This window comes from Dermacentor silvarum, chromosome 9 (genome assembly GCF_013339745.2).
Source record: "Dermacentor silvarum isolate Dsil-2018 chromosome 9, BIME_Dsil_1.4, whole genome shotgun sequence".
NCBI classification, from domain to species: Eukaryota; Metazoa; Arthropoda; class Arachnida; order Ixodida; family Ixodidae; genus Dermacentor; species Dermacentor silvarum.
The window spans coordinates 148,305,396-148,320,744 of record NC_051162.1 but is presented as its reverse complement, the minus strand read 5'-3'; the positions used below and the strand labels follow the sequence as shown (position 1 = coordinate 148,320,744).

The following is a 15,349-nucleotide window of genomic DNA, read 5'->3' as shown; positions in this document are numbered from 1 at the left end:
AGAAAAAGTAAAGTAAGCCCAGTAAATACAGTAAGTACGACAGGTACAGTGGGCGTTTGGAGCAACGGTCTCTCATCGTGCCACTGAATGCACCCGTCTTCGAAAACGCATCATTGAGACGACCGGTGCGATCGGAGAAGACATCATTAATTGTTAATTTCCGTTAAGCGTAGATGGCGTCGTCCTCGTCGGGGCGAAGTGCGTTTCACAAGTCAAGGACGGCTATACGCGTGAAAATGCACGTGTGACCAGGCTATACCTGCTCCCATAGCAATAGCTTGATCGCTGCGTCTTTGCGATAGAAAACTTAAATACGCGCAAAAACACGTAAGGCTTTTTTTTTTCGAAGCTTTCGTCGCCCTGCTCCCTCATACGAGAGGGTTGCATTTCCTGCGACAAGTGCATGGGCCGCTGTGTCTTCCGCTGTGTGCGAGCATGCAGCCGTCATTTGCCTTTACGTCAACAGATTCAGAATTGTACAGAATATTTCACCGCACAGCATAGATATGGCATGTGTACGCATTTTAAGTAGTGCGTGCAACTCATTTCTGCTTCACTTTCGCCGGTGCAAACAGGAAGCGGCTTTGTACCTCACAGAATCTCGACTGATTGGTGTACTAGTGATGCAGGAATGAACTCCGGTATTGTTCAGTACATAGTGCACATAATCAATTTCTCAGGACGCGTGAACTCCGACTAGAACTGTCAGTGCCTGGAACAAGAGTTTACTTACGCTGTACTGCGCACAGCAGTAATTCATGCTTGTCCGCTGTCTGTTTCGTGCATTCTATTGCGAGTCGGTGGAATTTCACTGCTGTCATCAACCCCTACGTGTGTACATTGCTGGTTTGGGATTCCACAACTGAAACAGCAACTACCAGCCTTCCGTAATTGCTGGTTTGTGATTCAACAACACAACAGTAATTACCAGTCTTCCGTAAGGGCGCAATCGCAAACAAGAGACGTTTCTCGCGCAGACTAAGCCTACGTTCACACTTGGGAAGCGGCAAGCCAGCGGAAAGGCCAAAGCGGCCGGAAAATTTTTTCCGCGCCTGTCCAAGTTGTTCACATTTGTTTTGCTACCGCCGCGGCCACCGCTGCCGTTTTCGTCCAGATCCATCTCGTCTGCGTACGTTTGTCGGCGTGGTGGCCCTCATTATCGCATTATGTCGAGCGGTATGTTCATTCTTTCAGCCACGTACCGTCATCAAAAGTGATCATTTTACGCAACTTCGCGTGTCATCTGCGACCTTCGGTAAATTCCTCGTTGGCGTTCCGTAATTCTCCGCACACGGGCGCGGTAGCGCTGAGTCACAGGTTGGTGCCTAGGCGTGAGAATATTTCTTTAATAGCTTTTATTTACAAGTTGTAATAACATTTCATCATTTCGTATTGTCGGCGCCTCCAGGACACCAAAGGGGCAACGGGAACACCACAGCTAAAACCCGGGCTGGCCCTTGTGTTGGGGCTCGCCAAAGCCTGCGCGTCCTACGTGAGACCTACGCTCCCAATCTATCGTCGCGACGAGAAAAGCACCCCGCGACTTCTGCAACATACCGTACACGTGCGAGGAGAATTATGGAGCGCCAACGAGGAATATTCTGCCTAACTATTGTCTGCCGTGGAAGTGGAAGAAGAAATGGCTTTTATACTTCTACCTACTTGTTTTCTAGAAATGGACAATGAATAAACAGAAGACGCGGACACCTCGGAAACGGCGGTGGTGGGTTCGTCTGGCTTTGCAAAAGCGCGAGAAGTTGGGTCACGCCAAGGCTTCGTTGCCGCACCTCCGGTCGCGCGACGTTGAATACTATCGCGAGTATTGCTGACAGTACGTTTTAGTGCCACTCTTGTCGTAGAGCAAGGGCTGGTTCTTGATCGCGTCGATCAGCATTACAGCCTACACTTCTGGTGCCATGTTCAATTTTACGACCGGTTGTTTACATGCTAGTGTAGCTTGCAGTGAAGCAGAACGACTTTCCGCCGCGTTTCCGCTTCGCCATGGCGAAAAAATCGGCCCGAGACTGATTTGGCTCGCAGCCTGTTTTTCTGCCTGTTCTGCCGCCTAGGCGGGTGGATTTTTGCAAGATTTTGCCGCTTCCTACAGCTTCGAGACCAAGTGTGTACGTAGCCTAAGATCCTGCGCGAGCGCGGCCTAACCGGCACCTGAAGGGAAGCGGCGGAAATGTATACCGGAGATTTCGACCACCTGGGGTCTTTAACGTGCACCTAAATCTAAGTAAACGGGCCTCGAGCGTTTTCGCCATCATCTAAAATGCGGCTGCCGCATTTGTTGCTTCATTTGTTGCACATTTGTTGCTTCAGAATGCGGCCGCCACATTCTCGCCCAAAACTTCACAGAGTTTCAAAGCCTTGACAAACACCGTGACAGTTTTTTCCATATGCAGACATGATTCGCTGTAAATTACCAACCAAACGGAAGCGCCCCGGAATGAAATTGTGATAGTAGCACCGGTTTTATTAATTATGTCAGCGCGAAGCGACGAAAGAAAGGGCGGATAAAGGGGGGGGGGGGGGTGCGGAAAAAATTTCGGGGGGGGGGGTTTGAACCCCCCCAACCCCCCCCCCCCCCTGGCTACGCCACTGTCCTAGTGATCCCCTGCCTTGCTCCAGCTGACTTGGCCCTATAATATTCCTGCAAATTTCCTCATTTCCTAGCACCTGCCTACAGTTCTCTGCCTTCCTGCTGCACTTCCCTTCTCCCGTCACCCTCCTTATAGCTCTAACAGACCACCGGTTATCTCCCCTACGCGTTACATGGCCCGCGCGACTCCATTTCTCCCTTTTACTCTCAATTAGAATACCGGCTACGCCCATACACGCCGCCTTACCCCTGTCTCATAACGTTGTGGGCCGATCAATTTTCGTTGCATCGCTCGCTACGCGCTTTATAGCTTCGTCCCAAGATTTATTATCCTCCAAGGTACTGCTACACACGCTACGCATGTTTATTGTAGAGTCGGATTATCTTTGTAAGGGGCTTCTCACCATGTTTGGGCATTGCAAAAGACAAACGTGGTGCGTAGGTCGCGTGCTGGCGAATGCGTTTGCAAAGTATGAAACCGCTGCACGGCGCGAAAGCAACTGAAATCTCAAACGAAAGCTCTGTACCCTTCCTATCCAGGGTGCCCCGCTTCCTGCCGCAGTATCAGTCACACGCATGAACGCCTCTACGTCACGCGCACAGCCTGCAACGTAAACGATTATGTGGCACGTGACTTCGGTAAATCATCCCATGCACAACGCGCAAAACCGACACTTGAAGTGCGCCGCGCAGCAAGGAAGGAAGAGAGCAAAACGACAAAGAGGCGGGTGCTCATGACGTGAACGCGGCGCGATCGGTCGGTTCTGGTATGGGAGAAGCATAGAGCTTCACACAAACTCTATGGGGAGAAGGCAGGGAAAGAATGTCGCTTGCGAAGGCTAGTCGAGGCAAAGGAAGAGATTGCCTATGTTTGCAGTGACTCTTGTCTTCTTGCAGCATGGCGACGCAACGTTTCAATTTCTTCTACCTCTTCTAATGACGAACAAGTATGAAAAATTCTTGCGGTAGATACGCTCCCTAGACGGCGCTTCACAACGTGTAAAGTGTAACCAAAGTTTTCGTTAGGACGCTGTGACGGGCCCGGCAAGGAGCCCCGCGGCCTCTGTTGTGTCCAATGACAGGTTGCCTCGTGGGGGGCGACATCCCATGCACGCCGGGTCACGTGGCCCTGGGAGACCAGCGGATGGCCGTGCAGTGGGTGCTCGACCACATCGCCAGCTTCGGGGGCAACGCCAGCGACGTGGTGCTCATGGGCAGCGGGTCCGGAGCCTGGTCTGTGGGCGCGCATCTGCTCGAGGAGGAAACGCCTGGGCCGCGCTTCTGGAGCCACGAGCGCTTCGCCAAAGTGATCCTCATGAGCGAGTCGCCGTTTAGGAGGTAACGCAAGCAGGAGGTCTCTGATTTGGTACCCTGTCACTGTATTTTGCGTTCCGATGGGGTAGAGCAGCAAGAAAGATGAAAAGGTGGAGAGGATGTCCGGAGAAGCGTGCCTCTCGTCTCCTACGTCCCAGTGTGGTTAAGGGGAAAGGGGTGACAGAATAGAGAAGTAATGCAACAACGTAAGCACTTGCCGGTGCGATGGTATTCATGCGCATTGTTCTGCAAAGGGGCAAAAGAACGGCATTCACTCTGAAAGAAACGTGCAAAGAAAACTGCAAGTACATAAGTGGCGCGCATCATATGAAAATGTGCAGACACAACTATACATACACAGTTATTATTATCAAAGGGTGTTATCAAGTGATCCATATAAACTACATATGCCATGTCGCCGTCGTAAAAAAAAAAAGGTTTCACGGACCCTCAAAGTAGATCTGAGCGAGTGTAACGATACTACTACGATGATCTATAATTATATCAATATGCATCGACATCCACATAAGCTCCTCCCTCTCCTGCAGTCATCCTTGAACTATTACGACCTCAGGATATACTAATACTGCCTGCATACCTTTTACGACTTTGATGCGACGATGCTTACCTACTCCTCACCACCTTACGATTCACTTCGTCTGTCTATTCATTTTCATCATTTATATATGTGTCTACCGCAACGATTATTATGAGGTAAAGTAAATGAGGAACAGAAAGAAAAAGAGGAGTAGAATGAGCACTGCGCGCTTGCAAGAAGGATGCCCAGGGGGACTAGAAGCGGTCACTCGGGGCGGTGCACTTCAAGGACTGCACTGTCGCGCGCGAATGACTGCTTGCGCCAGCCACGGATGTAGCCATGATCCCACTATTTTAGACTCGGCAAATTGTCTAGAGTAAAGCCGCTTCAAGGTTGTCATAGAGGCGATGGACGTCACGCTCAGAACAGCGGGTGCAGCAATTCATGTGGGCCCCGCTCGTGCGCAGGTACTTTGACGACAAGTCTCACGAGCTGCCGGCCCTACTCAACTGCTCCCGCGGTGGCACAGTCGAGGTGCTGCACTGCATGAGGGTTGTACCGTCGCGGGAGATCGTTCGCGTCACCAGCGAAATGGTTCGCTTCTTCGGACCTTCGGCAAGCGCCCTGCCCGGCGTCAAAGATGCGTTGAGGGTCGCGGGGCGGCGATTCCTGCTGGGCACAGTCAGCAGCGAAGGCACCCACCTCTTCGACTACCTCAAGCGGGTCAGGTTTCTTCTCCTAATTTCTCTGAACTCCATCGAGAATACCGGCTAAATTCGAAAATTCCGTGCAGTGTAGCCCATAGTAGGACTTGCGTGAGACAAATATTTGTGAAAGCCGGCTGCGTGTTCTAGAAAAAAAAAAAAAAAAACGAGAGCTCGCCAATGCACGCTACTAATCCTACCGCGAAGTGCGAACTGGACACGATCGAAAAAAAAAAGTCAGCCCTAATGTTGGCCAGTATACGGCCATGCAGAGCCAGTGAGCGTTTGAATATATATAATTGCTCTGCGCGCAATTGTGCATGTGGTTTTCTCCACACCTGGATACGCTGTGCAAGATCACGAATCCAAACGCACTCAGAAACCATGGCTGCGACAAGAACCACGAGAACAAGTTTGCCGATTGTGCCGAGTCTGTTGTTCCAAATGTTCGAAATGCGGCCGCCGTGGCTGGGACTTGATCCCGCGACCTCGTGCTTAATAGCCCAACACCATAGCCACTAAGCAACCACGGCGGGTTAGTTCATTTATGTCGTCTTGTCTTTTCGACTTCTGTCTTCCAGACTTCGTCGCCCGACGGAGAAGTGGACTCTGTTGTGTCCACATTTCTAAACGTCATCTACCACATCAAGAACGCCAGGGAGGTCGTTGATGCTTTCCGAAGGGCTACTACGCCGTCGGATAACGGTAATTAGCAAAGTCACTGTAACTCAAACTTTGGATGTAAGAAAAAAAAGGCAGTCGCCCTTGTTTCTGCGAACGATCAGTGTACCAGATATCCGTGCTCGTTACGAGAATTATACTGAAAATAATTTGTACTCATGAATTCAACATTGCCAAATCAGTTTTGCAGAAATACCCAAGGTGGAGGACGTTTTTAGAGCAAAGCTACCGGCGGACTACGGTTGGCGTTAACCACGGTCAAGTTTAACCGCGGTTAAGCTGCCCGCGTAACTAGGGTGTTAGAGAACCCTCCTGGTGAACCGTGTTGGTTGTGACGCGCTTCCATGATGCATCACCACGCCGTTATCGTTATTACCCGCCTCTGTCTTCATTCCCTTCCCCCTATTCCCCTCTTGAGGCCAAGCGCATATAAAGGCAGCCGTGCCAGACAATAAACGCTTTTTTTTGCCCCTCGTACCGTGCAATCAACAGGTGCAGCCGTATTGCCGAGTAGCCGACAAGAATGAATGACCCGCCTGCCATATTATTTTGAGACCCGAATATAGCTGTGGTACATAATCGCTCTTCAAGGTGGTTTTTATTGTCTGCTTGTTTGTTACGAAGGTGTAAAAAATTTTGGAAATTTATATATTGATACATGCATATTGCGTGTTTGTTCTGGACGATGCGCGCGGGCGCATCGTCCAGAACTGCGCGGGCGCTCCGTCCATCTAACCACAGTATGGTTAGATGCCCAAATGTGCATCTCCATGTACGTGGAAGGAATAACCATACTTGCATGTTTGCTATGGTGAAAACTGCATTTCATTGCCTAAACGCAGAGAAGATGATGCAACTACGTGTAGTACATTGCCACGTTCCTGCTGCATCCTGAATTTTCACGCGATATTAAAGAATTCAAAACACACTTCAAGGTTGCTCTCGGCTATCTGTGACAACACAGATGTCCAGATCAATTTAGGGCCAAATTTCTCGATAGCGGATGACAAGAATATAAGTAAACCACTTCGGTACGTTTCCACATATGCAGCGGACTTCCGAGTGATTCTCAAAAAAACTTGGTGCTCTTCCACGAAGCTGTTATGCGTTCGTTTAAAATGCCGAAATTATATATATATGACTATATATATGCAATTAAAGCGTCAAGACAGACACCCTAATCCACCTTAATCCTCCATTTACCTTAATCCGCCTTTATCGACCTTAGTCCTTTTTAATCAACCATAATCCTCCTTTATCCACCTTAATCGACCTTATTCTACCTTAAACCATGCTAATCGACCTTAATCCACCCTTGTCCTCCTTAAGCCATCTTAATCCAGCTTATTCGACCTTAATACACCTTAATAAATCCTCCTCCTCCTCATGGTCATCAGCCTATCTTTATGTCCACTGCAGGAGGAAGGCCTCTTCCTGCGGTCTTCAGTTGCCCCTTTCTTGCGCTAGCGGATTGTAATTTCTACCTGCAAATTTTCTAATTTCATCAACCCACCCAGTTCTCTGCCGTCCTCGACTGCACTTCCCTACCTTTGCACCCATTCATCATAATCATCATCAGCCTATATTTATGTCCACTGCAGGACGAAGGCCTCTCCCTCTGATCTCCAATTACCCCTTCCTTGAGCTAGCTGATTCCAAATTGCGCCTGCAAATTTCTTAACTTCATCACCCCACCTAGTTTTCTGCCGTCCTCGACTGCGCTTCCCTTCTCTTGGTATCCATTTTATAACTCTAATGGCCTGTAGCGCCCACCAACGCTGCAGCGTGGAGCGCTATGGTCGGCGCTGCAAAGAGAAGAAAAATGAAGAAGCGCAGCGCGTGCTCGAGGTGCAAGCTCGGCACGCGCAGTGTCGTTCTAGAAGCCAGCCACGCTGGTCGTCGCAGCCGCCGCTCGGCTCGCCGCCTTCGCCTTTCTGAGTAGGAACAACGGCGCGGCTCGTACGGCCGCCGTCACGTTCCTCCTACAGGTCCACCGGCTATCCATCCTACGCATTACATGGCCTGCCCAGCTCCATTTCCCCCCCTTAATGTCAACTAGAATATCGGCTATTCCCGTTTGCTCTCTCATCCACACCGCTCTCTTCCAGTCTATTAACGTTAGGCCTAACATTTTTCGTTCCATCGCTCCTTGTGCGGTCCTTAACTTATTCTCGAGCTTCTTTGTTAACCTCCAAGTTTCTGCCCATATGTTAGCACCGGTAGAATGCAATGATTGTGCACTTTTCTTTTCAACGACTACTGGTAATTAGGCTTTCAGTCAGGATTTGACAATGCCTACGGTATGCACTTCCAACCCATTTTTATTAGATAAACGTACTCATGCACAGACTTGCTTGCGTGTTTGCTCTGGTACTGTAAGGGTTAGCATACAACTCGTCTGCTGCTTTTACTATATCATCGTGGCAGACGTGTTACACTTGAAATAAATTATAGGGGCGTTACGTGCCAAACACACAATACGATTATGAGACCTGCGGTAGTGGAGGACACCGGATTAATTTTGACTACCTGGGATTATTTAACGAGCCCCTAAATGTAAGCACATGAGCGTTGTTGCAATTCACCTCTGTTGAAATCAGGCTGCCGCGGTCGGAATTGAACCCACGACCTCGTGCAACGCCATAGCCACAAAGGTACCGCGGCGGTTGCAGAAGTATTGATTTAATGGCCGCTTTTTTTTTAAAGTGACGTTTTTTCTGCGCTTCCCGCGGAGTAAGTGCTAGTTCTGTATTGTTCTACACTGCAGACAAGTACAATTTCGGCATTAGTGATGTCCGCCGAATTTGTCTCATCTAAGTTCCCGCCAGAAAATTAGGTTCCATAGCACTTGCACCCAATTAGTCCACCTTTCTTGCTTAACTGTACAGCTCATGTCGTCCTCTAAATGTCAACTGCAATAATGGCTGCACCCATTTGCTTTCTAAGCCATAACACCGTCTTCTGGTCTCTGAACGTTACGCCTGTTATTGCTCGTATATCCCCCGATGCAGGGTGCTTATGCTCTCAAGTATTTTTCTTATTGTACTAGTTTCAGATTCATAGATTACAAGTAATTGACATGGAAAAAACGTCCAGAAGTGCATGACGCTTCGCTGCGACGATTCCATCCCTGACGTTACCTCCATAGCCACTAAGCCTGTGGCGTTGAACTTAGTTTGTTCAACTCCTTGCCTTGAACGTGCGCCGCGCGTTGCGTGCGTTTGCGTTACGCCGGACTACACACGTGTCTTAAACATGAAACCCGCAGTTACGGCGACTGGCAACTCTTGGGCATTAGATCTGCTGGGAGACTTGCTGTACACGTGTCCGCTGTTGAAGCTCGGACATGAGCTCTCGACCAGGCAGCGGAACCAGGTGTTCGGCTACGTGTTCGACCACAAGGCCAGCTTCGCGCTTTTCAACGACACCACGGGGGCGGCGCGTTTCTTGGATCTGGACTTTGTCTTCGGCCGTCCCTTGGAAGGGTCGCGAGCGGCCACCGCCCAGGAGCGGGACCTTAGCCGAAGAATGATCGACATATGGTCCACGTTCGCCAAGACGGGGTACGGTCCACATTTTATAAAGACTGATTGACGGGCACATTCTAGAACGTACCTCCACTCAACAAGCCACCTCGGCTCAACAAAGCAGATGGCAGTGCCGCCCTTCGTTAGAAACGGTCACTGCGCTTCACGACACTGCAGAGTAATTTTTTGAGAAGCGTAGCGTCGTTTTCAGTCGAAGGGAGGCGCTGCGTTTAACTCGGTGGTTGTGTATCCGTACATGTAATGTGACGCTACTCGGTGCAGTGGAGGAAGAGCTGCCAATAGAGGGTCGTTTAGGAATAGTGGGGTCGCCCTCGTGCTTCGGGACGTTCCTACAGTCGATAAAAAAGCATGTAGGTTGTACTGCCACCTCACGTCTGAAGCGTCAATGACACTCCACGGTGATGTTCTAGCGAAAATTCGGTTATCAAGTGCGCTTGACATTTACGGGTATATTTCTTGAGCAACCCCACGTCGTAGCAATCAATCGCGTGGTAGCAATGGCCTCCTAGATCGGGTAGCACTCTGTCTACCGCGCACCCCGCCATATCTCGGAAGCTATGCTTGTATCAACAATCTTTTCAGTTGAAACGCAACTCAGTGGTTTCCCTGTATTTCCACTCGGCTTTTTAAGCGAAGCTTTATAGGCTCACAAGTGTCAGCGGTGGTGGGCCGATCCTGAAAAGTGGGCCGATCCTCGCGATAGTGCAGAAAAGATCCAAGCTCAATAGCACATACCAGGGACAAAAAAGAAAGAGAAAGAGAGAGAAAGAAAGAAAGAAAGAAATAGAAAGAACGAGACAGTGAGAAAGAGAGAGTAAGAAAGAGAAAGAAAAAGAGAGAAATAAAGAAAGTCACCACGAAAGTCAGAGAAAGAAAGAAAGAGAAAGAGAATGGAAGAAAGAACGAAATAAAGAGAGAAAGAGAAAGATAGAGAAAGAGAGAGGGAGAAAGAAAAAGAGAGAAAGAGAGAGAGAGAAAGAAGTCTGCTGAGTCCGATGATGCCTGGTTGTAGCCGTGCAGGTAGCCCTACGGTTTGCTTCTTCAGCAGCGGTTCGTACCTTGCGAGGAGACGCTATAACGTGTACCGAAGAGGTATCCAGAATACGTGGCGCACATCTCACATCCCTTGATCCGTGTCACGGTACATTTATAGGGCATTTTTCCGCTGCCTGATAGCAAGCGCTTGCGTGGCTTCTTACTTTTTTCGCATTTCCGGCGATAACGGTTACGATCACCGGTATCGGCGGCGGAGGCGGCGACGGACACCATCGCGAACCGAAACAGCTATTGGAATGAGCCCATAACAGCTTACGCTGTATAAGTAAAGACGTGCACAATGAACAATGTTACCGTTTGTATATAGTGTAGGTACGAAGTTTACTATGTCTCAAACGAACGTTTCTTGAGCTCCTTAATTGAATACTAGGCAACCATAATAAAAAAAAAAGTGGTCGGTTAACAAAGCCCTTCACTCGTACAAGCATTTTGTAACTGCCCACCACTTTTGTGCCTCGCGTCCTGGCTATCAAACGCGAATGTTATCAGCAGCACGTGTCAAAAATAGCGATTTAAGAACGTTAATTATAACAATGCATTTCTTTGTTTACGCTGTTTTCCGATTCATAGCCGTGACTTTGGGCTAATCAGTCATGGTACAAGTCAAGCACGTGCTTGTCGTGTGAGCGCAACGTGGCCAGCGTTTCTCACGAAAGGGCGACATTATTAACGTTGAAGCAGAAAAAGAGCGTAACATATAGAACTGCATTACGACACACTGTGAGTACTAAGAAAAAGCGTGGGCACCATTTGATTTACACAGACATCTACAAAAGTGAGAAACATTATAGTGGTCGCGATATACGACGCCTATAGAACGCCGCCTGTATACGAGCGGCGGGTCGCACGTGAGCACACAACGAACGCAGAGATGCAATCCATAGAATAAAGAACCAACTTTGCAATCTGTGTCATAGCCTCCTATTACATAGGAGGCTATGTCTGTTTATTTCGCGCGTCTTGCGCAACGCTGTGTTGGCGCTGCAATCGGGAGCGCGCTTAGGGCGCTCCCCTACAAACATGTTTACATTACCAGTGAAGAAACTTTCTGACGTTTTTTCATTAAAATTCTTTATCGATAAAAGCATTCACCTAGGACCTCCGGCAATGCGATACATACGTGAGGTCTTTAGAACGCGCCTTCCAACGTTCACATTTTCGTATGCTTACAGCGAGCCTTTATATGGCTTATTCAGCTTTTCTGTCACCCTGCGTTCTGTTCCAGGAATTTACCGTTCGTGCATGGACAGCCGTGGACAAGCTACACGGAAGACGGAAAAGATATAGAAGTGCGCATCGGGCTCGCGACACTGGAAGTAAGTCCATGAGCCGCACGCCTTTCATGGCATCTTCGAGTTGTCATTTCGTATAGTGCTGCGCCGACCCTCTAATGTGGGGTGCACGAGAACCGCCAATATGTATTGCTAGAGCAACAGAGGGCTGTAAGAGAGACGTTGAGCAGAGAGGGTGCCTGCCTTTTTTTTGTTGTTTAATAACTGCAATAAACCAAATGAAAATTTTAATTTTTAGAGGTCTCTGCAGGGACCCCCTTATCACGGGAAGCTTCGTATGTATCATATGTCTCAACATGCCGTCAAAGTAGAGTTGCATAAGCGTGTGTTCAAATGGACGCTGAAGAGAATAATTAAATCAGTTTACACTCAATAATCATTCTTTCAAAACTCTATTTTTGCTATCTCGCAGAAATCCGTTAGTTATAAAAATGAAATAGAAGAGCACATTTTCGTTTTTTATTTTAATTTCGTGCCAAAACCGCAGTGCTGATGCGTCAGTGGACGTCACTGATTTCAGCTTTTTTTTTCCATTTTGGCCATTGTATCTCAGTAAGTTTTTGAAACTGGTGGAGTTTAGTATCCGGCTATTTTAGTAGTACAATGTAGTTATTCTTTACCGATAAAATTTTAACTAGGCCTGAGCATGTACGGTGATAATGCATGACGTGACGACCAGCTGGTGTGGGATTGTCAAGCAGGCCTCACCACCCGGTTTTTAGTTTCGCGCCTGTTCAGGCTTGCTAAGTGGTTTCTCGTGGTAAAGGTGGCTTTTTTGGTAATGTGAAAAGGTAGTTTGGTATTACTGCTCAAAGTATCGTGGCTGTTGTTTTATTTATATACACTGGCTACACAAGCGTAGCTATAGTGCAGGAAGGCGCCATTTCTGAACACAAGATCTTAGCCTAATTGAAACGGAAATTGGCATATCTGGGATCTGGGTATCTTGTAACCACTTCCAGAAATAAACGGTGAGTTAGATGACTTATAGATGTCATATGATGGTTTAAATGATACCTCGTCGTCCTGAAAATACACAGCGATGGTCAGCACCTAAGCATACAATAATAAAAATAACTCAGCCCTTCCACTACTGTGAAGATGGAAGCCAGCGAAGCTGTGACTATGGTGGGTCTGCTATAGTAAATATTGCGATGACGAATTTACATATCATTATTGGCTAAATTGAGCGTCTTCGGCATGTTCATCAAACAGGAAGCACACCGGCGTCTTGTTTTCGCCCGGCGTGATGGTCAAGTAGTGCGTTTGCTGCGCCAAGTCCACCCCATCGTCATAGACTAGCGCATGAGCCACAGCGTTCATAGCCGCGGCACACTGCACAGAATCGTCAGGATCCTGACGTCAGCAGGATCCTCGAAGATGTGCTAAACGAGCGTCCGTCCCCTAGCGAGTCCAAAGGGCAACTGCTGATAACAGCGCTAGCGCGACCTCTACGTCATATGAGACAAAGGTACACAACGATTGTTGGGACGTGCCGTCGCCGAGTATCGCGACACTTGTGAAAGAGGCACCGGCGATGGCGAGAGGTATAACACTGGACCATCCATCATCCGTTTTGACACTTGTGCTAAGGCACAACTGGCGGGAAACCGCCACGCACGTGGAGCCAAGCCACCACGCACATGGCGCCAAAGCAAATGCTGATGAGGATAGCTTTCTCTACACGCAGACACGATCCTGTGGAACCTAGCCCTTAACAGCTTCACTATAAAACGAGTGTAAGTAGCCGTAAACGGGATGGGATGCGAGTCTGCATCGATGTCGCCCTCTGCCGCGCGGTCGCCAAGTGTCATCTAATTTAACTGCCGCACCCTCCGCATGAGTTTTCAAACATTCGTTTAATAACTAAATTAACAAGCATGGTGTCAGTGCACACAGGCAAACATGAGCACACCACACTCGATGACCGCGGACACTTGCTATCAAAACGCTGGCGTGAGGAAGCGCGGCAGCAGCAGCGAACGAAGCGACCTTCGGGCTGTCTATCGCTTCAATGCAAACTGAGCGGCGAGAACAGAGCACGCACAAAGGTATGAGCCGTCGGCGCACCTAGATTCTGCCCCCAACGCAGATCGCTTTCAAGATGCGCCCGCGCATTGCGCGGCCGTGCGCGGTCGCGCAATACGCAGTAGCTGCAGGGGATGGCGAGGCCGACGACGACGGCAAACGCGCCTATCGCAATAATAAAGCCGCAAGAATGTCTGATGCCACGAGCACGAAGGTTAGACAAATCTATGTACTAACCGTCATTCCCGCGATATCTGCACGATCGCAACGCCAGCATTTCCTCCACAAATTTTTCTAGGAAACTCTATGGCGTCCAAGACTTGAATTTGTGGCCTGTCTAAACTTAACGGTGCTAGCGCATTGTAAATCCGCGAAAAGCGTGTGAAGCATTTTACAAGCTAGGCAACAGTAGCTAGCAGCCCGAATATGCCTCTAAATGGAAGCGTTCCTTATGCCTTCCAGGAATTGAGGGACTACCGGAAGAAGAGCTGCGCCATCCTGCCGTCCTTTGTTGCGGATCACATGGCGCTGTCAGGAGGCGCAGCTGTTACATTGACCAATGGCCACGACAGCACGTCGAGGGAAGGTGGCAGTGTGTGACCGATCCTGCACACCACAGAACTGACACCTCCATCTCGACAAGGATTTAGTGGCTGTTGATTCTTTTGCAAACACAGGGACACTTGTCCTCAATCTTTCGCATTTCAAGTTGTTGGGCGTGCAAGAATACACGTTGTCATAGAGTTTTTTTTCATTAGTTCAGTACTGTCTATATTTCCCCCTTTCTTTCTTTCTTTCTTTTTATAGTCACAATTTCACGAGAACATTAGAGTAGCACGGAATGTTCAGCACGAGGCCCCATGGTTGAAGAACCAAAGGCCCACCTTCATGTTAAAGCGTGGATCAATAGAAAAATGTGATTCAATAAAACTTGCTGCTGGGTGAGTTTGTTCATAATGCTTAGGAAGAAAACAATGCGCAACCCAGACAAGGCCGATCCCTTGAACTCTTGTCCTTGTCAGCGTTGCGCGTTTTATTCTTCATAAGAAAAATGTGAGCCCACATAGTAACACGGAGTGATCGTAAATCGCGGTGTTCTACTCAGATATTTTACTACTGTATCTTTTTTCGACGTCTAAATAAAGATGACTCAATTCCTTTCAAATATGATTGCGCTTAAAACAATATCTGCTAGACATATTGCTCTTCTTGAGCAAACAGTGGCTGTCTATTGTGGCCATATATTTCGCATATTTCGGGTCATGACTTGCAGTCACCCCTGGCGAATAAGCACAGAAGTCCAAACTTGTTCAACATCAATAGGAGGAACCTATGAAGATAATGACCTAAAAAAAATTGGAGGACGTTTAAGCTTCGCCTTGAAGAGTTGAACGCGATAGCTTTCAAAGATACCTTACTGCTTCTCACACTTCCCGGGCAACTGCAGCTGATGTAACCGTAATGTTAACCGGGAAACGCTGGCGGCGAACGTTATGCACGAAGGCGAGCTTTCTGCTAGAAACGCGGCCTCTTGCGTGGGCCGATCTTCCTTTTCTTATTGTTTCGCACTTTTAATATTTCAG

The 15,349-nt window shown here is 48.5% G+C and overlaps 1 protein-coding gene across 1 annotated transcript in view; it reads left to right on the top strand.

Moving 5' to 3' along the window:
* Nucleotides 1-14,588, top strand: part of LOC125939918 (acetylcholinesterase-like) — a 16,184-nt gene extending 1,596 nt beyond the window's left edge. Inside the window, exons 2-7 of the mRNA XM_049655449.1 lie at nucleotides 3,688-3,943; nucleotides 4,925-5,180; nucleotides 5,743-5,866; nucleotides 9,111-9,405; nucleotides 11,672-11,762; nucleotides 14,229-14,588. Of these exons, the coding sequence (XP_049511406.1) occupies nucleotides 3,688-3,943; nucleotides 4,925-5,180; nucleotides 5,743-5,866; nucleotides 9,111-9,405; nucleotides 11,672-11,762; nucleotides 14,229-14,366 (1,160 nt within the window). The 3' untranslated portion in view covers nucleotides 14,367-14,588. The remainder of the gene's footprint in view (nucleotides 1-3,687; nucleotides 3,944-4,924; nucleotides 5,181-5,742; nucleotides 5,867-9,110; nucleotides 9,406-11,671; nucleotides 11,763-14,228) is intronic.
* Nucleotides 14,589-15,349: the final 761 nt, after the last annotated feature.